The 18,687-nt window shown below is 52.9% G+C and overlaps 1 protein-coding gene and 1 long non-coding RNA gene across 5 annotated transcripts in view; one reads left to right on the top strand and one right to left on the bottom strand.

The window, feature by feature from the left end:
* Window positions 1-7,766: 7,766 nt before the first annotated feature.
* On the bottom strand, window positions 7,767-11,176 carry POU3F4 (POU class 3 homeobox 4). Its single transcript, XM_064462847.1, has one exon. The coding sequence runs from the start codon at window positions 11,116-11,118 to the stop codon at window positions 10,009-10,011; it is 1,110 nt and encodes a 369-aa protein (XP_064318917.1). The 5' UTR covers window positions 11,119-11,176; the 3' UTR covers window positions 7,767-10,008.
* A 1,004-nt stretch (window positions 11,177-12,180) lies between these two features.
* The window catches only part of LOC135315333 (uncharacterized), an 88,909-nt gene continuing 82,402 nt past the window's right edge, over window positions 12,181-18,687 (top strand). For all 4 annotated transcript variants that reach the window (XR_010374774.1, XR_010374773.1, XR_010374771.1 and 1 more), the window contains exon 1: window positions 12,181-12,488. This is a non-coding gene — a long non-coding RNA (uncharacterized LOC135315333). The remainder of the gene's footprint in view (window positions 12,489-18,687) is intronic.

Raw genomic sequence — 18,687 nt, 5'->3', positions numbered from 1 at the left:
TTTCTTCTGCTGAGAGAAACATTGAAGCATAGACCCCGCTAAAAGGGTGGAAAGTTTGCGTTTGGGTTTTTTTTCCCCTCTCTCCATTAAGGTTTGTGGCTACTCCCGGCCATCAACACCTGGTAATACGTGGGGTGCATTGAACCGAAGCCTGCTGGTATCCCACTTTTAGGGGGGCCTTTCGAAGCACCGTGAGCGCCGGCTGGACGGCCTCCAAGCCCTTCCCAGCTGCGAGCTCTCACTGCCTGTGCTTAGGCTGGTTCCTTTGATCCTCTTTGTGTTTACGTGTGCCTCTGTCTATTTATGATTTGATAGCACCATCCGTTGTAGTTCAAAAAAACTTGGTTCTCTGCTACTTTCTCCCAGGTTGCCCCAACACTACCAGCAGCGGTCCTCAGATTTCTCTTTAAATTTCTCCCCTGTGGTGCCTGAGAACATTGCTGGGGGCTAAGCTGCTGGGACGGTACGGCTGGTGCCTATTGCATCGCCCTGGCCTAGACTGTAGGGTGCTTCATCAACTTGCATGTAAAATTGGTCAGGATTAATGAAGCCTCCAGCGCACCCGCCTCTTTTTGGCTTACCAAAACCCTGCTCCTGGTAGGGTCTTCCCATTTCTTCATAGGATTGGATGTACCTAGGGCTCTAACAACACAGGCAGAGCCGGGGGATGCGGAGTGTATATGGAGCCTGGCTGAAGAAGGTGTAAATTGTCCACGTTCATGGGTGCTCGTTAATGTACTGTAGCTGGCTTACGACACGTGGTGAAATTTAGATGCAATATATTTAGAACAGGTAAAACGGAAAAAATATGCACAGTGTTTAATGGGCCTATAAACCCCACTGTTATGTGTAAAAGCAAAGCAGATGGCTTCTGGTGGTCTGCGCAGGCTTCGAGGAGATCGTGGGATCAGGAGTGGTGTCCCCAGCAGCATGGCTCTGTGCCAGTAGTGTCCAAGAAGTTATATTTTTTTTCACTTAAGCTTAAAAACTCTTAGGACTGAAGGAAACATCTAGTTTCTGTTTAGGTTTCCTGATTTCCACTGCAGCACCCACCGCTGCTCAGTGCTGGAGATGGGAAGCTGGGCGGGATGAGTGGCTGGTACCTGCTGGTCGGGCGATGTGTCGCTTAGTCGTGCTACCTGTGGTTTCGGTTTGTGGAGTCATCTCTTCCTTTTTGACTCTTTCAAAGGAGCGAGTTAGTATTGTGCTGGTTTTGTACTCTCGCTACAAATGTGGCCTTCGGAACAGATTCATACTTTGCCATTTTCTGTTCTCGTTACAGTGTTTGTTATGAGAATGAGATATCATAATTTTAATGCCCGGTATAGCCTGAGAAAGACTATAAACATTTAATAGACTCATAAACATAGACTTTAACCTTTTCAATATTCTGTAGCGGGATTGGCCCCCACTGCACTGCATCCCCACAGGTTACCGCTGCGAACACGAGGGATGGCCGCAGCGAGTGAATCAAACAGCAGAAATCCCGAAAAGGTCAAAGCAGCGCAGTTTACTATTATCTTCCTTAGAATATATGAGGCGTTACAATTCCGATACCGCATTTTTGTGGCTGAGGCTGGGGCAAGAGGAAGAAATGGCATGGCATAAATCTCTTCTGAAGACAGTCGTTGTAATGGGGTTGGAAAGGAGCACCCACCGAACTCATCCCTTTTAACTCTCCTATGGCCGTGCTGGGTGTCTGCCCTCCTCTTGCCTGCCTCCTGGCTTGTCCTACCTTTGATATACGTAAGAAGTAGCAGCAGCTCAGAACAAATTGTGCATGTGCTTTTGTTAGGAGATTAGGAAACTCCCCCTCAAGACTTTTCGGCTAAAATAGCTGTTTGGTATTCTTTCATTTGATGTGCTTTATTTTCTATAAACTAGCAAAATGTTTCTTATAGCCAAGGATGAAGACTGTTATAGAGCAGGAAATGTTCACAGTGCATTTGAAGCTTCAGATGTGGAGGAGTTGGACATCGTCTGATGTTGGCATGCAGCACGGTAAAACATATCAGACAATGCGGGCTTGAGTTTTTAATCTGGATTTAGGATGTAGGTATTGTAATAGGTGCTCACTTCTGCTGAATTGGGTTTAAATTGCTCCACACACTATTTTTGCCCAAGGAATGGCATTTGGAGCGATTTGATAGGGCTCGTTCCTCGGAAGGAAAAAGCCCCTGCGCAGAGTTGAGAGCCAATACCAGACGTGCAGATCCCGGGGCGAAGAGCTGTGACCCGAATGAGGAGCTCCGTGGTGCCAGATGCAGGAGAGCGTAGATCGCAGGAGGGAAACACGGGACCTTACCTGGCTGCACGTTGTTCTTGCCTGAATCCAGTCTTGGGACGGCTGCAGGGGGAACAGCAGCCACCAGCCTCCCCGGCGCAGCTGGGACAGGCCCGAGTGATGCTTAGTCACAAAGGTTCTTCACCATTGGGAACTGAAAGCTCAGCAATCCAGGTCTGTAATTTTCTCATATTACCATCTTGAAAAATCTTTGAACTTCAGCTTTGTATTTGAAATCTAATCCTGTTATAACTATCTTACTATGCAACTGCATATTTTTCTGGGAAAACCGCTGCCAGTCACTTTACTGTGTATTCATTTCCGTACAGATCTTGTTACAAAGGCAGATTTTCTTTGGCTTTACTACAGCTTTACTACACTATGAAGAATGCACGATAGTGAAACCTGTGCTATTACCTTTTCCATCAAAAAGTTATCATGGCTGTAAAATTCTGGGTGTGCTGCATCCTCTCTCTGCTGCGGTTATGAGAAGTTTTGGCCGAGCAGGGCAGGATTTCGTGTTTGTAAGGTGCCGCGTCGTTCCTGCACTCGTGTTGGGTTCCTTTAGCATCGCTAAATAGATTTGTCTACTCTATTGAAAAGCAGGACTGTACAGAAGGATTCGGCCCTGCAAAATCTTTACGTGGATGGAATTCCCACGGATTAGTTGTTTCCTCCGTGAAGCAGCTTTATCAAAGGTAATAAAGTTTTAAGTCAATAATCTAAACGTACGCAGGGCTGTAATCTTCCTGTAGATTTAGTAATCCCCTGTGACACTTACAGGACAGTTTCTGCAAAGTTAAAATTCCAGCACTAAATTAGGATTTCTTAGGTCTGAGAGATCCACTATGTCCATACAGTGCGTATGGAGCAAGGAGCAGCAGAGTACCAAACTCATGTGTGGCAGCGGTGGTATTGACGTGTTAGCAGCTCCATTTTCTGGATCCTGGCAGGGGGAAAAAAAAAGGCTGTGGCTAATTTTCTCTGCCTGCAACTGTCTTCCGGCAGGACTCTGATTTTTCCCTTTCCCCCTTCCAGTACGGAGCCTCGGAAAGCCCCGCGCAATGCCAGCCCCTGCTTTTCCCCAGTAACTACCCAAAATTTGTGCTGCAGAGTCGGACCCCCAGCACCTGCTGGGCGCCTTTCAAGCTGCTTTAACTGGATCACAAGTTCCTAGTTGTAGATAGATGTAACAGAGACTAATCCCATAATCTAGACAGAAGTACAAGCCCTGAACGGGGAGCAGCTCGTGTTACCTCTGTTTGCGCTCCAGCCGCCGCGGCAGGAGGAGTTCAGACCTTGTCGTTCCCCTCCCCGAGCCACTTTCTGGTGAGAAGGATCTGTGGGCTGCTTCGATTTGATTTGATTTTTTCCTTCCCAAATTCTGAAGATAAATATGCAAAACACAACTTGATGCTTTGGCCAGAAAGGAAAACAACTTTGCTTCAGAAATGGCGTTTCAATGTTGGGTAAATATTATTTGTACTTGAGATGCAGAAGTCAAGGAGTGGCATCATTTAAAAAAAATTAAAATCCAGCAGCAGAATAATGGAGCAGCATTTTCAATTCCTTAATGGTACCGAAGGGGGTGAGAAGGGCTGCTGCCCAGCTTCTCACAGTCACTGCTTGAAATATCCACATTTTTAAAAGATACTTTTGCAGCAGCAGACTCCTTGGTGTCATTTCAGCGCTGCTCTGTGCGGGGAGAACATCGATCAGGGGCCGCACGGAGCTGCAGAGCCAGGACCCAGCAATCGATAGCACCGCAAAACCAGAGCCGGCAGAAATGATATTTACCATTAGCTTTTTAACTTCTTGTTGACAGGCTCTTACCAGTGACAGCTCTTCCTCGCTCTTCTCTTTCTATCCCCTTCCAAGATTTAACACTGCTTTACCATTTTAATTAAGGACTTGATTCTACCAATATTTACAAGCCGGCGTAGCACGTAGCGCTCGCTGTGAATCGGCGAGCCACAGACCCACATAAAAACCCCTTCACGAGCTTGTATAAACCGTGGCACCGCTCCCATCACCACCATGTAAAACAGTAGTTTTAAATCCCCTTGCTTACCCTGTTTTCCCGAATCTTAAAAACTCGACTGAAAACCCATTTGGGGGTGAGATTTCACATACCGGTCCCCAACTAGAAGTCTGGCTTTCTTTTCCTTACATTAAACCGAAAGTTATTCAGTTTGACCCTTTCCGTACCTTACAGTGTTAACAAAAATAGATGCTTATTGCTTTAATAAAGGTTTTGATTTGAAAATTATTTACCATTTAGACTTCATACACTCTAATTGCTTTTGATCCTTCAGAATATATATAATGGAAAGCAGCTGAAAGACTGGGGTTTAAAAATGGGCTCTTGCACATTTGAAGTAAACTTTATCCTGCAATCACTCATAAAGATCTTAACTGCAGCTATCGCATATCCTAAATATGTAATTGCTGTGGAGCCTTTCCAGTCTATTGGTTACAGGATGCTAGAAAAAGGGGAAAGTGAGTGCAAATGTAGGCCCTGATCTCTGTGGGCGTTTTCGGGGATACTCGGCCGTCCCCTGCCTAAAACCTTGCCTATACATTTCTTCTAGGATGGAGCCTCGAATAAGGCTGTGCAGGGACACAAAGGAGTCGTTTCGTTTGCATGGAGGAGCTCACTGAATTAAATAGAAGCTGCTCTGGTGAGTAACATGATGACTCGTGTCTGGGTTTTGGGATCAGACCCTTGGCTGAAGGGCATCCTCCCCCAGCCCCGCAGGCTCCCCGGCTCCTGGGGGAAGGACTCGCGTTTTAAACGTGCCTCCACCTACGCGTGGCGCTGCCCTAAAAACCAGTGGCCATCTCGGTACCTTGACGCAGGCCCAATAGGACCGGCTGCTCCGGTCTGCTCTGCCTGAACCTAGGGAATCGCTACCCAAAACAAAGAAAGCAAAACTCAAAACACTTAATTTCGAGGGATTTTAAATGTATCTTGGTCAAATGTGGTGTAGGTACAGCCTGACTGGTCCAAATTCTGAATGAGCTATAAAGACCGCTATGAAGTGAGATAGTATCTCTGCTTACTTGTAGACATTCCTGCTGTCGAGCGAACCCCCGCCTACGGTCCTGGCCCTCTCTAGAGGGGAGGAGAGCACAGCCTGAGAATACTTGAAATTTAAACCCAAAGGAAGCTTCAGGTTTCATATAACATAAGAAGCAGAGGAGATTCAAAAATTGTTAAAGATGTTTAACACTCTCCATTAAAATCACAAAAGTGGCGTAATTCATCATTATCAGAGAAATGCTTTCTTTCAACCCTTTCTTCTTTAAAGGGTGGTGTGAGATATTTCCGTACTAAATTAGTTTCCTCCATTAGTGTGAACGGCTGCTAAGTGCGCACCATAAATTCTGCGTAGCGGGAGACACGCGTGTGCAAAGGCTGCAGAGGCAAGGCCGCTTCGCTCCTCGAAGGAGAGCTGAGGGAGAAGCTGCCGTAAGCCCAGAGGTCTGCGGAGCCTGCGAGATAGACGCGTGCTGGTGGGCAGCTTATATAAACCTCGGATGTGCTCGTTCTGGATTTACTTTATTGGAACAAAGACCAAATTTGGAGTCTCTCGTTCTTAAGATTATACCCTGTGCTTCTTTCCACCCCCTCTTGAGTTCTTTTTTTAATAATTTCCTAAATTCAGAAGATAACCTCATCCATGACTGTGATGCTGAAGTTTCTTTCCCTGCCCTTGGTTTGGTGGGACTTTTGGGTGCTGAGCGTCGCCAGCCGCCCCGCTCCGCCTGGGTGCGCTCAGCACCCCGCGGCCTCCCCGCGACGCGGCGGGCGACGGGCAGCAAGGACGACAACAGTGATCTGTACTTAACATTAGGTGGCACAAAAGAGTTTCCTTTCGCTCACAGGAATACTGAAATATATGGGCAATAACGAGCAGAGATTTTCTTTTCTTTAAATGAAATTCTCCTTCCCTATTTTTTCCAGCTTTCACATGGTGTTTGAAGTACTTCTGTTTATGAACTTACCAGATTTCATTTTTTCATTGCATCTTTTTTGCCTCTTAACATAATTTGTTTCAAAATAACACATAACCCAGCCCTCGCTGTGGTTGTATTTACAGAACGGCCAAAGGGCTCTGAAACAGGCTAATTTCAGTGAAACGCCTTCTGTCCTTCCTCCAAACCGCTGCTGGCCGTAAGAGCGTTACCTCTCGGCACCCTGAACGTTGAGAGCCAGCGTGGCCACGTCGGGGATGTTTTTTAACGTGAAGCTTTTCCTCTGTGCCTTTAGCTGGGGCCGTTTACAAACCGCGGCCATTTACTCCTGGTTTGTACCCGCGCTACTTGGTGCAGCTGACCGAGAAATGTGATTTTGGGGGGTTATATTTCCTTCTCCCGTTGTAATCCTTTCCGAAACAACTTGCAGGCTGTCGTCCCGCTGCGGAGGCTTTGCTGCCCCAGCGCGGGGGCGAGCGCAGGCCGCTCACCCCGACACCCCGGTGCCCGCGCTGTGCTGCAGCTCGCAAAGGTTTACAAAAAAAATAAATCAGATTTACGGTTAAGAAACAAAGCGTCACCCACTGTTTACGTCCCAGAGCCCTCTTGCTAACAGGTACAGCGCCGTGGGTTTGTCGTAACCGGTGCGGGAAGGTGCGTGTCCGCCCGTGCCGGGTTATTACAGAGCGCTCGCTCCTCGCTCGGGTCACTTCTCAGGACTCCTGAAGGTAATTTTATTTTCCCCACCCCTGAACTATGCGCAGAAGGGCTAGTTATTGTTTTCTCCAAGGTTCAGCTTCAGGAAAGGGGAAAGAAAACAACAACAATAACAAAAGGGCCGTTTGGCTGGTGATGCGGTCAAGTTTGCGGCTCCCCTACCTCTGCCCCCCCGGTACCCCACCCCGGCCGGGGTGCGGGGACGGAGCTTCCCCGTTTCACCCCATTAGATATGATTAACTGTTATTGTTCCTCCCGAACACGCCACTTCCCGCCCGGGGGGGGGATGTTGGGGCACAGGAGCCCCCCGCCGCCCCCTCCGCTCCCGGGTGGGGGGGGAAGGACGGAACAAAAGAAACTTCCTTGGTGCCCCAATCTCTGCGGCTGGGGGGGGACGGATGGACAGATGGATGGACACCCCAGCCGGGTCCCCATCGGCTGCGGGGGGCGGGGGGGGGGCGAGGCCAGCGCCCCCCTGCCCCATTCAGTGCTATACGCTCCATAGACACGCACACAAATATTTACATACACCGCATATAGACGCAGCGCTGCCCGTCCCCCCCGCCCCCAAACCCCCTTTTTTCACCCCAAAACCGCACTTTCCGCGGCAGGTGACAGCCGGGCGCAGGGCTGGGGCCCCCCCTCTTGCCCCAGAGGGCCCCGGCCCTGCTCGCGGGGGGACCCCGGGGGTGGGGGGGCAAGGCCGGGGGGTCCCCGCCGACCCCCCCCCCGCTGCCCGCACCCCCGCCTCGGCCAGAACACAAACCACGCGAGGGAATTGTTAATCTTTCCTTTTTTTTTTTCTTTTTTTTTCTTTTTGTAAAAATGTTTATTTAAACCTTTTTTAATTTTCTTTTTTTTTTTTTTTTACCTTTTACAACAATAAAATATTGCGTCAATATAAACCCCTTGACTAAACCCGGTCGACAACCAAACGTTACAGCGACTCGCGTGTTTCTTTAGTATTTTTTTTTTCTGACACCCATTTAGGCTTTTTTTTTTTCTTTCTGAAACGTTTTTTTTTCCCTTTTTTTTTTTTTAAACATAATGCGGAATTTATTGAAAATAAATAATTGTTGGCAACTGCAATAGGCAATTTTGGATAAAATAGTTGAAAAAAGCAACCTTTAATGAAAATAGCGTTTATTATACATCAGTTACTAAATGAATAAACTAAATGATCTTTCTTTAAATTAATAACTTCCAAAAAACGTTTAATATACAAAACTGTACAGTTATAAAGTTGGCAGAAATAGGCAGGTCCTCAGTGTCGAGTTTATTATTTTTTTCTTTTTTTCCTTTTTTTTTTTAAGCGCTTACTGCAAAATACTTGAAAAATAGAAATGTCGAAAGGAAAAAAAAAAAAAATCTTGAACGCCGGGGAGGGAGAGGGGCGGTGCGGGGGGAGCCGCGGTGCGGGGGGGAGCCGCGGTGCGGGGCCGCACCGGGCCCGGCCCGGCCCGGGGGGGGGTCCCTGGGTGCGGGAGGAGCCCCGGGTGCGGGGGGAGCCCGGCCCGGCGGCCCCGAGCCAGCCCGGCCGCGGGGTGGGTGCGGGTGCAGCGAGTGCGCTTGGCCGCGCACCCGCACCCCCGCACAGCACTCCCCCCTTCGCGCGTGGGTGCGTGGGCGTTGCACCCCCCCGTCCTTGGGTACCAGGAGGAGAGGGGGCGGCTCACGCTCAGCACTTCCCCGTGCCGAAAAATGGTTACGGTTTTAGCGACTTTTCCTTTGTTTTTCTCCTTATTCGTTTTGGTTTTGTTGGGGTTTTTTTGTTTGTTTGTTTTTTTAAATAAAAGCTTTTCAACAAATCCAGCATCTCCCTGTGGCGCGGAAATAAGCTCAGCGTGAACCAAATGCGGGCGTTTTCTGTCGCTCTTCCCCCCCCCCCCCCCCCAATTCATGAGCCACCCCTTTCCTCTTCACCCCCGAAACAAAAATACAGAGAAACCGATTTCCGAAGCCAAAGCGCAGAAGTATCAAGGTGTTTTACTACAGACCTCTCAGTCTGGCGCTGCTCAAAAAGCCCAACTCATCTTCGGAAAGAAAAGGACTGGCCAATGCCACGGGTTTGGTTGTGATGCTTAATTTGGGATAAATCTCTTAGAAATCATTATTTCTATTTTTTTTTCTCCTTTGGAAGAAGGGGAGGGGTGTCAGGATTGTACCCCGACCGTTTTACCGTGTTGGGAAGTTGTTGAAAAGGCGGGGGGGGGGGGCGGAACAAAACAACAAACAAACCAGCTGCAACAAATAAGCCTGTTCCTCACGACGGTGCGCGGGGCTCCGCGGGGCTCCGCGGGCGCGGAGGGAACCCCGTTTCTTCGGGGGGGGTGGGGGGCGGAGGAAGGGCCACGGCCACCCTGCCCCGTCCCCGGCGGGTGACATTGCCGGTGCGAGGGGAAGGGAGAACCGTTTGGACTGCTCAATTCGATACAAATTAGGTCACAAATATTGTGTACAGTTTGTAGTAAAACACCTCAGACATTTAAAAACGCTATATAAGTCTTTAAAAATGCAAAACTAGTCTATTGTAAAACAGATTCACCTGAAATACAGCTGATATAACCAAGGCGCTGGAAGGTTATTCATAGGCACACATCTGTCTTTCCTTTTCTGTCGGGTTTTTTTTTTCCTTATTTTTTTTTCTTTTTTTTTTTTCCCGTGGGTTTTCTTTTTTTTATTTCTTTTTTTTCTCTTTTTTTTTTTTTTAATTTTTTTTCCTTCGTCCTAGCGGAGACCGAAAAAAAACCAAAACAAACCTTGTCTGCGAGTAAACACACCGTGTACCGATCAGCGGAAAGGTCAGAGAGAGGAAGAAAAAAAAAAACAGAACCAAATATATATATATATATATATTGCCCAGGCGGCGAGCGGGGAGCCCCCGCTCCACGTCTCCCGCCTCTCGGAAACCATAAGTTAAAGCCCCCGGCGGAAAAAAAAAAAAAAAAAAAAAGAAAAAAAAAGAAAAAAAAAAGGAAAAAAACCAAAAGGCTATATCCGCGCAGTCCTGCCTGCCCGGGCAGCCCCGGTCAGAGGTCGTGGCAGGCCGTGTCCGTTTTCACGCCGTGGGAGAACACGTCGTGCTGCGGCTGCTCCCCCGGCGGGGTCATGCGCTTCTCCTTCTGCCGCCGGTTGCAGAACCAGACCCGCACCACCTCCTTCTCCAGCTGCAGGCTGTCTGCCAGCGAGGAGATCTCCTGGGCGGCCGGCTTGGGGCACTTGAGAAAGTGCGTTTCCAGCACGCCCTTGACACTCACCTCGATGGAGGTCCGCTTCTTCCTCTTCCTCCCCTGCGCCGCGATCTTATCGATGCTGGTGGGGCTGCCGGTGGAGGAGTCGGCCTCCTCCAGCCACTTGTTCAGCAGCGGCTTCAGCTTGCACATGTTCTTGAAGCTGAGCTGCAGGGCCTCGAAGCGGCAGATGGTGGTCTGCGAGAAGACGTTGCCGTAGAGGGTCCCCAGGGCCAAGCCCACGTCGGCCTGGGTGAAGCCCAGCTTGATGCGCCGCTGTTTGAACTGCTTGGCGAACTGCTCCAGCTCGTCCGAGGTCGGCGTCTCCTCATCCGAGTGGTCCTGGCAGTGGTGCCCGCCCAGCTCGCCGTGCTCCCCGCCGCCCTCGCCCCGCAGCCCCGGGTGCAAGCCCTGCGCGGCGGCGGCGGCGGCGGGCGGCGGGGTCATCCCGCCGTGCTCCAGCATCCCGCCCACCGCGAAACCGGCCTGCGAGTACACGTTGAGGGGTTGCCCGGTGGCGGCGGCGGGGGGGGCGGCCAGCGAGGCGCTGTGGGCCGGGCTGGCGCCCCAAGCGCTGGGGTGGTTGGCGTGGGGCGAGTGGTGGGAGACGTGGGGCGAGCGGTGGTGGATGATGGCGCCCAGCTGCAGGTCCTCCCGGCCCGGTTTGACGTCGGGCTGCTCCAGCGGGCCGCCGGCCAGCGCCGAGGGCCAGGGCCCGCCGTCGCTGAGGCTGGTCACCCAGTGGTGCCCCAGCGGGTGCCCATTGCCGGGGACGCCCTGCAGGTACTCGCTCTGCAGCAGCTTCTGCGGGTTGCGGAAGGGGCTCCCCTGCTGCATGCCCGCGCCGTCCGCATGGGCGAGCGAGCCGGAGCCGAGGAGGCTGTAGGGGTTGGAGGCGGCTGTGGCCATGGCCGCCGCGCAGCCCCCACGAGTTATACTGTGGCGGCGCCGCCGCTTCAGCCTTTGACATCCACCGGCACGGCGGACCGGGCAGCGGCCCACCGCCGACTGGCAGCCGCGCCGCCCAATGGGGCCGCGCCGCCGGCGGGGCCGCGCCGGGCGGGCCAATGGGAGGGACGAGGAGGCCGGCCGCGGCGGAGGTGGGGCGGGGCGAGGGTGCCGGGCGCGCCGCGCGGGACCGAGGCAGGAAGTGAATCACTCCGCCGGCACCGGGGGCCGGGCGCGAGGCGGCCCCGCCGCTTAACTCCTTCCGCGCCGCGCACGGCGCCGGGCGGGGAGGGGAGCGGAGCGGAGCGGAGCGGGGCGGGGAGGGGAGGGGGGGAACACACGCGGGGCACGGCTTAAATGGGGAGCGATTAGCGCCGGGGGAGAGCGCGGCAGAGGTTAAACGGCGGCGCCCGGGCGGGACCACCCCGGTGCGGTGCGGTGCGGTGCGGTGTGGAGCAGGGCAGGGCAGGGCAGCCCGGCCCCCGCCGCGCCCCCGAGACCCCGCCGGTCCGCTCAGGTCCGGGAGGGCTCCGCCGCTCCTCTCCTCTGCCTCGGCGGCTGCCGCTGCTCCGCTGCCCCGAGCCGCGCGTGTCCCGCGGTGCGAGCTGAGGAGCAAAACAAAAAACCCAAACAAAACCCCACCAAACCCCCCAAAATAATAATTTAAAAACGCCCCAAAAGGCGCTGTCCGTCCTCCCCGTCGGTAAATCTCGGTGGTGCCTCCTCAAAGTTTGCAGCCCGAAGCACACGGGCGCCGCCGGTGCGCGCCTGGCGTGCGGTGTGCGGGGGGAGGGGGGGATCACAAAAAGAAAAAGCGGGGGAAAAGGGAAAATCAAGGGGGAAAAGGCGCGTGCGGCCCTCAGGCCCCACCGGGGGGGGGTCGGGGGGAGGAGCGCCGTGCCCCCCCCCCCCCCGGGGCTGCCCGGGGCCCGGCGGGGACAGCCAGAGCCCCGCACCCGCCCCGCACCCGCCGTGCCCCGCCGGGGCGGCCGCGGGGCTCCGGCGGGGAGAGCCAGAGCCCCGGTACCTCCGAACCGCTCCCGAGTTAAAAAAATGACCTTTCCCTGCATAATTTTGGAGGTAACCTAGCTGCGTAATTATATTTGCACTTACAGAAGACTGCATCAGAGTTCCCTTATTGGTTTGAAATTCCATTAAATATATTGCAAGAGCTCCTAGGTTAAGCTTGATTTAAATTTGCATACATTTTCATATATTTAGCAGAAATAAAAGAAGGCTTGCAGCTACCAGAAAGTCATTAAGGCATTAGTTTCTCTGAGAAGACAGATCTGAAGAAAATTCAAGAAAATGAGAAAATAGATATAAATAAGGTGAGCGCTCCTCTGATTCCTTTATAGCCGGGTGGCAGCGTCGCTTTCCTCATTATAATAATAATAATAATAACAATTATCGCAATAATTTCGGGCCGGGGCTCGGGCAGGGCGCAGCCTGCGAGACGGGGCGAAGGCAGGGCTGCCCGTTCAGCAGCCGAGCGGGGGGGGGGGGGTGCGTTGCTGGAGGCAAATCGCGATATATCGGGAGAGGTTGCGGGTCTCCGGGCGCGTCCCCGGGGCGGGCGGCCGCTGCCCTGCGCACCCGCGCCCGCTCCGCGCCTCCCGCAGCCCCCCCCTCCCCGCCACCCCGGGGGTGATGGGGGGGGGGGGAGATAACTTGGGGAAAGAAATTTTAAAAATCAAGTTTGGGGGTGGAGGGGGAGCGGTGCGTGTGCGGCGGCGGGGAGCGGGGGGGCAGAGGGAGGTCAGCGCAGGCAAAATGTCTCCGTGAGAGCTGCGGTTCCACCGGCGGGGTCCGGAGCGGGGCCGAGCCCGCCGGCGGCGCGGGGGAAGGCGGGGAGGGCAGGGAAGGAGGTAGATCAGCAGCCCTCTTTTTTTTTTTTTTTTTCCCTTTCTTCCCCTTTTTTTCCACCCCCATGATGCTCCCCCCCCCGCCCCCCCCTCCGCCTTTGCAAGCTTCGCGAAACAAATATCACCCGCGGAAGGTAAAAAAAAAAATTTAAAAAATAAAAAAAACCCCGCACTGTATGAAAACGGAACTAAATTATTTAAAATTAATTTGCACTTTAACTTGCGAAACAATTTTTCAAATCCCATTGCCCGTGAAAATAGCTGTTCAGCTCCGCCGTTTAATTAAGGCAGAGTCTCGAGCAGGGAAATAAAACCCCGAACGTCCCATTTTAATATTTGTTGCAAATGTATCTAAGGCAGAGGCCGGCACTCCGCGGCGCTCCGCTCCTGAGGAGGCGGCTCGCACCTCGCCTATAGGAGAGCATGGTGGATTTTAAAGTGTTTTTATCTGCATATAGTTAAATCTTCTTGCTGTTCTAACTAATCTGCTGGAGAGGGTTTCTTTAGCTCTTTCCTGTCAGTCTAACTTCCCAAGTGTAACAGATGCCGCTCTCAAGCGGTCCTTTCTGCTGCTTTTCTTTATTCAGCCTCGCATATTTCTCCCCATGATCTGGGTTTCCATAGAGAGAGGAATAAAAGGGGGACCATGGCCACAAATCCCCTGCCCCATGCAGAATAAAAGAGCCTTATTCAATAGACGACCCCGTCTGGACATGGGAGAAAAATAAGTACATGCAAAGCTACTGTTGCAAGAATTTGTAACTTATTTTTCATACACTGAAACCCATTAAAGTTTTTATTTTTTTTGAACAACAACAACAAAAAAAGTTTCTGGGTTCGGACGGTGCGCCCCAGCCCTCTGGGTGCCTCTGCACCCCAGGGACCCCCGTTTCCCCAACAAATAACTCGCTTTAACACCGATTTTTTTTTTTTTCTTCCTTTTTTCCCCCCCCTCCCGCTAAATCTTTGGCATGAGAAAGATGGCACAATAGCCGAAAGCAGCCTACCGTCTTGGGGCAGCTAGAAGTCGCTATAGAGAGAAAAAAAAAAACCGCTTTGAAGTGGAGGAGCTGTAATTGTGTCGAGTCCCCCTCGGCCGGCGGAGGCACGGGAGGGATCCGGGGGGGGTGGGGGGTCACCCGGGTGCGCGGCTCCGGCGTTTCCCCTTCGTGGGGAGCGGGACCCGCGAGTGGAGCCGGCGGGGCAGGGCTGGAGGGCTGGTTCTCCCCGGCACCAAACCCCCAGGGTCCCCTTTAAGAGCTAGAACTAAAACGCGGGGTGCGTCTGTGCGTGGCTGTGTTTCTAAGCCGTTCTATAGGCGCCTCTTTAGGCGTCTCTAAACGTCGGCTCCTCGGAGGAGCGAGCCCAGAAGCGGGAGGAACGGGTTTATTACCGCGGCAGGGCTGATTTTATTATATTTTAGAAATTTTCTCTCTCTTTTTTTTTTTTTTTTTTTTTTTTTTTTTCCTTCTCGTTCTTCATCTGCGGGAGAGTGGGGTGGGTGGGTGGGGGGAAAAGGTCTAAAAGAGGTTCGTTTTGATTGTGTTTAATACAGCATGAAGCTCGGAGCGGTAAGCTGCGGCTCGGTGTCATGACCTCTATATTGAAAACTTCACCTTCAACACAAGTTCACTTTAGAGACAGGACGAGTTAGATTGCGCTTGGTGGGAACAAGTGCAAATTTAAAACCAGAGTCAATCATAACGGGGGTGGGGGTTGGGAAAGGGCAATGTAACCGTTTCTGAAGCCAGGAGTTAAGGTTTTTTGGGTTTGGGGTTTTTTATTTTATTTTTTTAAAAAAATTTCATTGTGCACATCGAGGCGCCGGTGCTAACGTGGAAGCCCAGGCACCCATCAGCTCAGCCAGCAGGGCTGGGAAACCAGCTCCTGGATCTCCGGAGGTGCCTTGTGAAACCCTAACCTGCATGGGGGAAGGTTAGGAGGAAAAGAGGAATTTGCAGAGTATTAGCAGAAATTAGCCAATACCGACACAAGCTCAATCAGGGTTTTTTTTGTGTGGTTTTTTGTTGGTTTTTTTTTTTTTTTGGGGGGGGGTCTCTGTTGGCTGCTCTTGAACGTGAGTAAATGCTGTGCAGGGAGAGAGGAGGGAGAGCCACAGCCACACACTGCCATCTCAGAGCCATAACCAGGAGATGGACTGACAGATTGCAAATTAAAATAGTCCTAATGTAAGAATGAATGCAGCCCCCCCAAATCTCTCCCAGCACCAGCCCCCTTAGTAATAAGCCCGGCTCAGAGGGAGCGTTGCTGCGGCTGGGCTGGTCCTGCGCCCGGAGAAAGGCTAGGGAGGGACAATAAAGCCAGTCCCGGGCAGAGAAAAATCGCAAGGTAAATAGCATTTGTATTCTCGCTCCTGCGGTTTCCAAAGCGGCTTGGGTGACTCCTCGCTCCTCTGCTCGAATCGCCTGTTATTATTATAATTATTATTTTATTTCCACGTTGTTAATATTTGAAAAATGTACTTGCTGGGGGGGGGGTGGAAAAGAAACATGTCGTTCATTTGTGCTCTACCACGTCATGTTCAGGTCACTGCTATTTTTTTTTGAGCCGGGTTGGTTTGTAGCAGGTATTGTCTCGAACATTTGGTTGATTTGCAGCCGAGGGGGGGGGAGGAAGCAAACCCGACTATTCCGGGAAGTCTCTCCACAGTGCAGGTTTTTACCGTGGGGCCGGTTTTGCCGTTTATTAAATCCACGTATTGAAACGTCGGGTTTTGTTGTGGGTTTAATGGCGAAATGCGGATGGCGGGAGGCAGCCGGGGCGCGGGGCTCCGGCCCCTTCCCCGGGCGGCGGCGGCGGCGTGCGGGGTCACGGCGGGAGCTGCGGGGTGTGCCCGGCTGTGCGGGGCACGGCCCTGCGGCGCGGGCGCTGCCCCCTGCCCGCCATCCAAGCGGGCGGCGTGACGGCAATGCTTCACCCCGCACCGAAATCCCCCCGTTTTGCTTTGGCTGGGGGTTTTTGGTCGGGGCGTTGGGGGGTTGGTTTGTTTGTCTGGGGTTTTGATGGTTTTTGTTTTGGTTTGGTTTGTTTGGGGTGTTTTTTTTTGTTTTGTTTTTGTGTTTGTTTGTTTATTTTTCCTCCTGAATTGTCTCCCCCCAGCAAACAGGGGCGATGGGTTTTACAGACGGACAGACAACCACAGCCCCCGTGGGCGGGGGCAGGAGCCAGATCCCCTTCCAAACCAGAGGCCGCCCTGCCCGTATCTTAGAAATAATTCAAATACAATTCCCGAACGGAGAGATTTCTGCTCAGGCGTATTTAAAGGAAAGTGGGTTGGATTTGAAACCGCACTAAATGGCATGCTATTTAACCTCTGTTGACTAATGAGACATTGAAGACAAATAGCTCTATTCCTTGGATGACAAATACCTGCGTTGTTGTTTGCTCGCTTACTGAACAATTTCAATTTTTGTTGTTGTTGTTGTTGTTGATTTGTGTTTGGGTTTGGTTTTTTTTTTTTTCTTTTAAACTCTACATTTTCCCAGCTTTACCATTCAGCCCGCAAAGCCTCCGGGGACTGTCCTGATCCCGCAAAGGGATCTCAACGCCTCCCGCACTTTGCAGCGCCTCGTCTCTCCTACATTTACATTTACAAATTCCTCGGCGGCGCTGCTAATTCTTCGTTTTCTCGCAGGCGAAACGCTTACGGCTCGGTGCAAAGTTTCCTCCCCGCTTCACTCAGGTCGCGCCAACCGAAGCTGTTATAAAAACCCCCAACTTTCAGGCCGGGCTGTGCTGCCCCCCTTGCTTGCCCGAGCCCCCCTTGCCCCGCAGGCTGGGGGTGCCTCCTGTCGTCCCCCGCCTCCCACCGAGCCGGGATGAGCCTCCGGGGGTCCCGGCGCACCTCGGGCGGGCAGGTGATGCCGGGCCGGGGGATCCCCCTCCTTGCACTTCGAGGTGTGGCCCCCCGCCCCCCCCCCCCCGCAATAACCCCGGCCCCCGCAGAAAGAACCTGCTGGGGCTTAACCCCCGCCTCCGCAAGCCGCTTCTCCCCTGGCACCTCCTGGCACCTTCTCTCTCCCCCCGCGGCTGCAGGAGAAGCCTGGTTCAAGCCTCTGGAAGCTACAACACCCCTTCCCCGGACCTTCTCCTCTCTGCCTTCCCTGGGCGGGGGCGCTGCGGGGTGTCCCGGGCCCGGCGGGGGCTGCGTGGGGAGGGGGGGAGGAAGGCAGGCAATGAATCAGCTCGGGTCCCCAGGACGCAAACGGACACTCACACGGGAGAGTGGCCATCAAAGGGGAAAGAGGCAGCCCCTCGCCTGCGCCGCCTGCGAGAAATACCTAGGAGTAAATCAAAGTCGGGGTGCTCGGAGGGGGGGCGGGCAGGGGGCTGCGGGCGGGGTGGGGGGCCCGGTGTGCCGGGGGGTGCCGTCCCTGCCTTGCCCGGGAGCGCTGGGTCAGAGCCGGGGAAAGGCACTCTGCAAACTTCTGAAGAAATCACCGGCCGTCTCGATGTTTGGTTTTTATCCTGCTTCAGGCGTTGGAAATTGTCCCTCTTGGGGTGGCGGGGGAGGAGGGAGCGGAGCAACGCCAGCGCTGTCGGACGTGGAGTTATTTCATATTTTAGCAAATAAACGGCGGGCGGGAGGCTCCCCCAGAGAGCGAGGGGGCTCCGAGCCAGCCCCTAAAGTTGGGGGTTTGGCGATGCAGGAGTCGCAGGTAGCCCTTCGCAGGCCCTTCGTGGACCTGTGGGAACTCGCAGCCGGGGGAGGGGGACGGGGACACCCCATGCCTGGGCTGGCTGATGAAGAGCCCCCAGGAGAGCCGGCTCCCCCCCCTCGGACAGCACAGTTTTGAAGTGCCACATCCAAGGCTTTCCTATTTGCTGCTTCTCCAAACTGTTTAGAAATTACTAGTAGCGGATAAGTAAATTGCAAGTAAACCTAGTGAATTAGGATGATTCTCTATCAGTTTAATTTATGTTTTATAGTTAGTTTAGCCTTCTGATTTGATTGCCTTAGTAATGTGAATTGCCTACAGCTGCTGATGATACAGCTTTAATTCTGTTTTAAAGGTCATGTAAACATGTGCCTGTAGCATAAGGAATGCAAATTCAATTCCCTTTTAATGCTTCCTCACATTCACTTCACAGCCTTCACCTAGAAAATTAGCAGGATTTAATAGAAAACTGTTTGAATGCTCGGATTTCATTAAAAGCCCCTCTCCCTCCCAGGCGTGGCTCTCCCTGGGCCCCCCCACGCCCGTGACGCCACCACCCACGCGCTTCCCACGCCCGTTTTGGGGAAGAACAAGGCGGTTCCCGCCCCGGGATGGAATCCTTATCTTCACCCCGAAGCTTTGTTTAGCTGTAGGTAAACGCCACCCGGCCGGACAAGCCGGCGACACCGCGAGTTACCCCCCCAAAAAAGGGGGCGAGAGCGTGGTGCAGGTGTAGAGCTGTGCGTTGGGCTGGCAGGCAGCTGCGCGCTTCCCTTACGTCACGGTGAAAGATGGTGCTGGGAATGAGAAATTGGGTTAAAATAGTTGGTTTCGGCCGAGGTGGAAGGCAGAGGCTCTCCGCATCGGCGGGGGGAGAAGCCGTGCCCAGATGCCAAGGTGAGAGGCTTAAATGCGAGACGCCTGAGCCTTGGGGACAAGATATTTTCAGATTAATTTTTGAACACAGCCGGCCCTGAGGTGGTGAG

This window comes from Phalacrocorax carbo, chromosome 11 (assembly GCF_963921805.1).
Source record: "Phalacrocorax carbo chromosome 11, bPhaCar2.1, whole genome shotgun sequence".
Classification (NCBI taxonomy): Eukaryota; Metazoa; Chordata; class Aves; order Suliformes; family Phalacrocoracidae; genus Phalacrocorax; species Phalacrocorax carbo.
This window is presented reverse-complemented; position numbering and strand designations above follow the sequence as displayed.

Bases quoted from the DNA above. Each gene is read 5' to 3' on its own strand.
- POU3F4 (XM_064462847.1), bottom strand. From the start codon at position 11,118: ATGGCCACAGCCGCCTCCAACCCCTACAGCCTCCTCGGCTCCGGCTCG.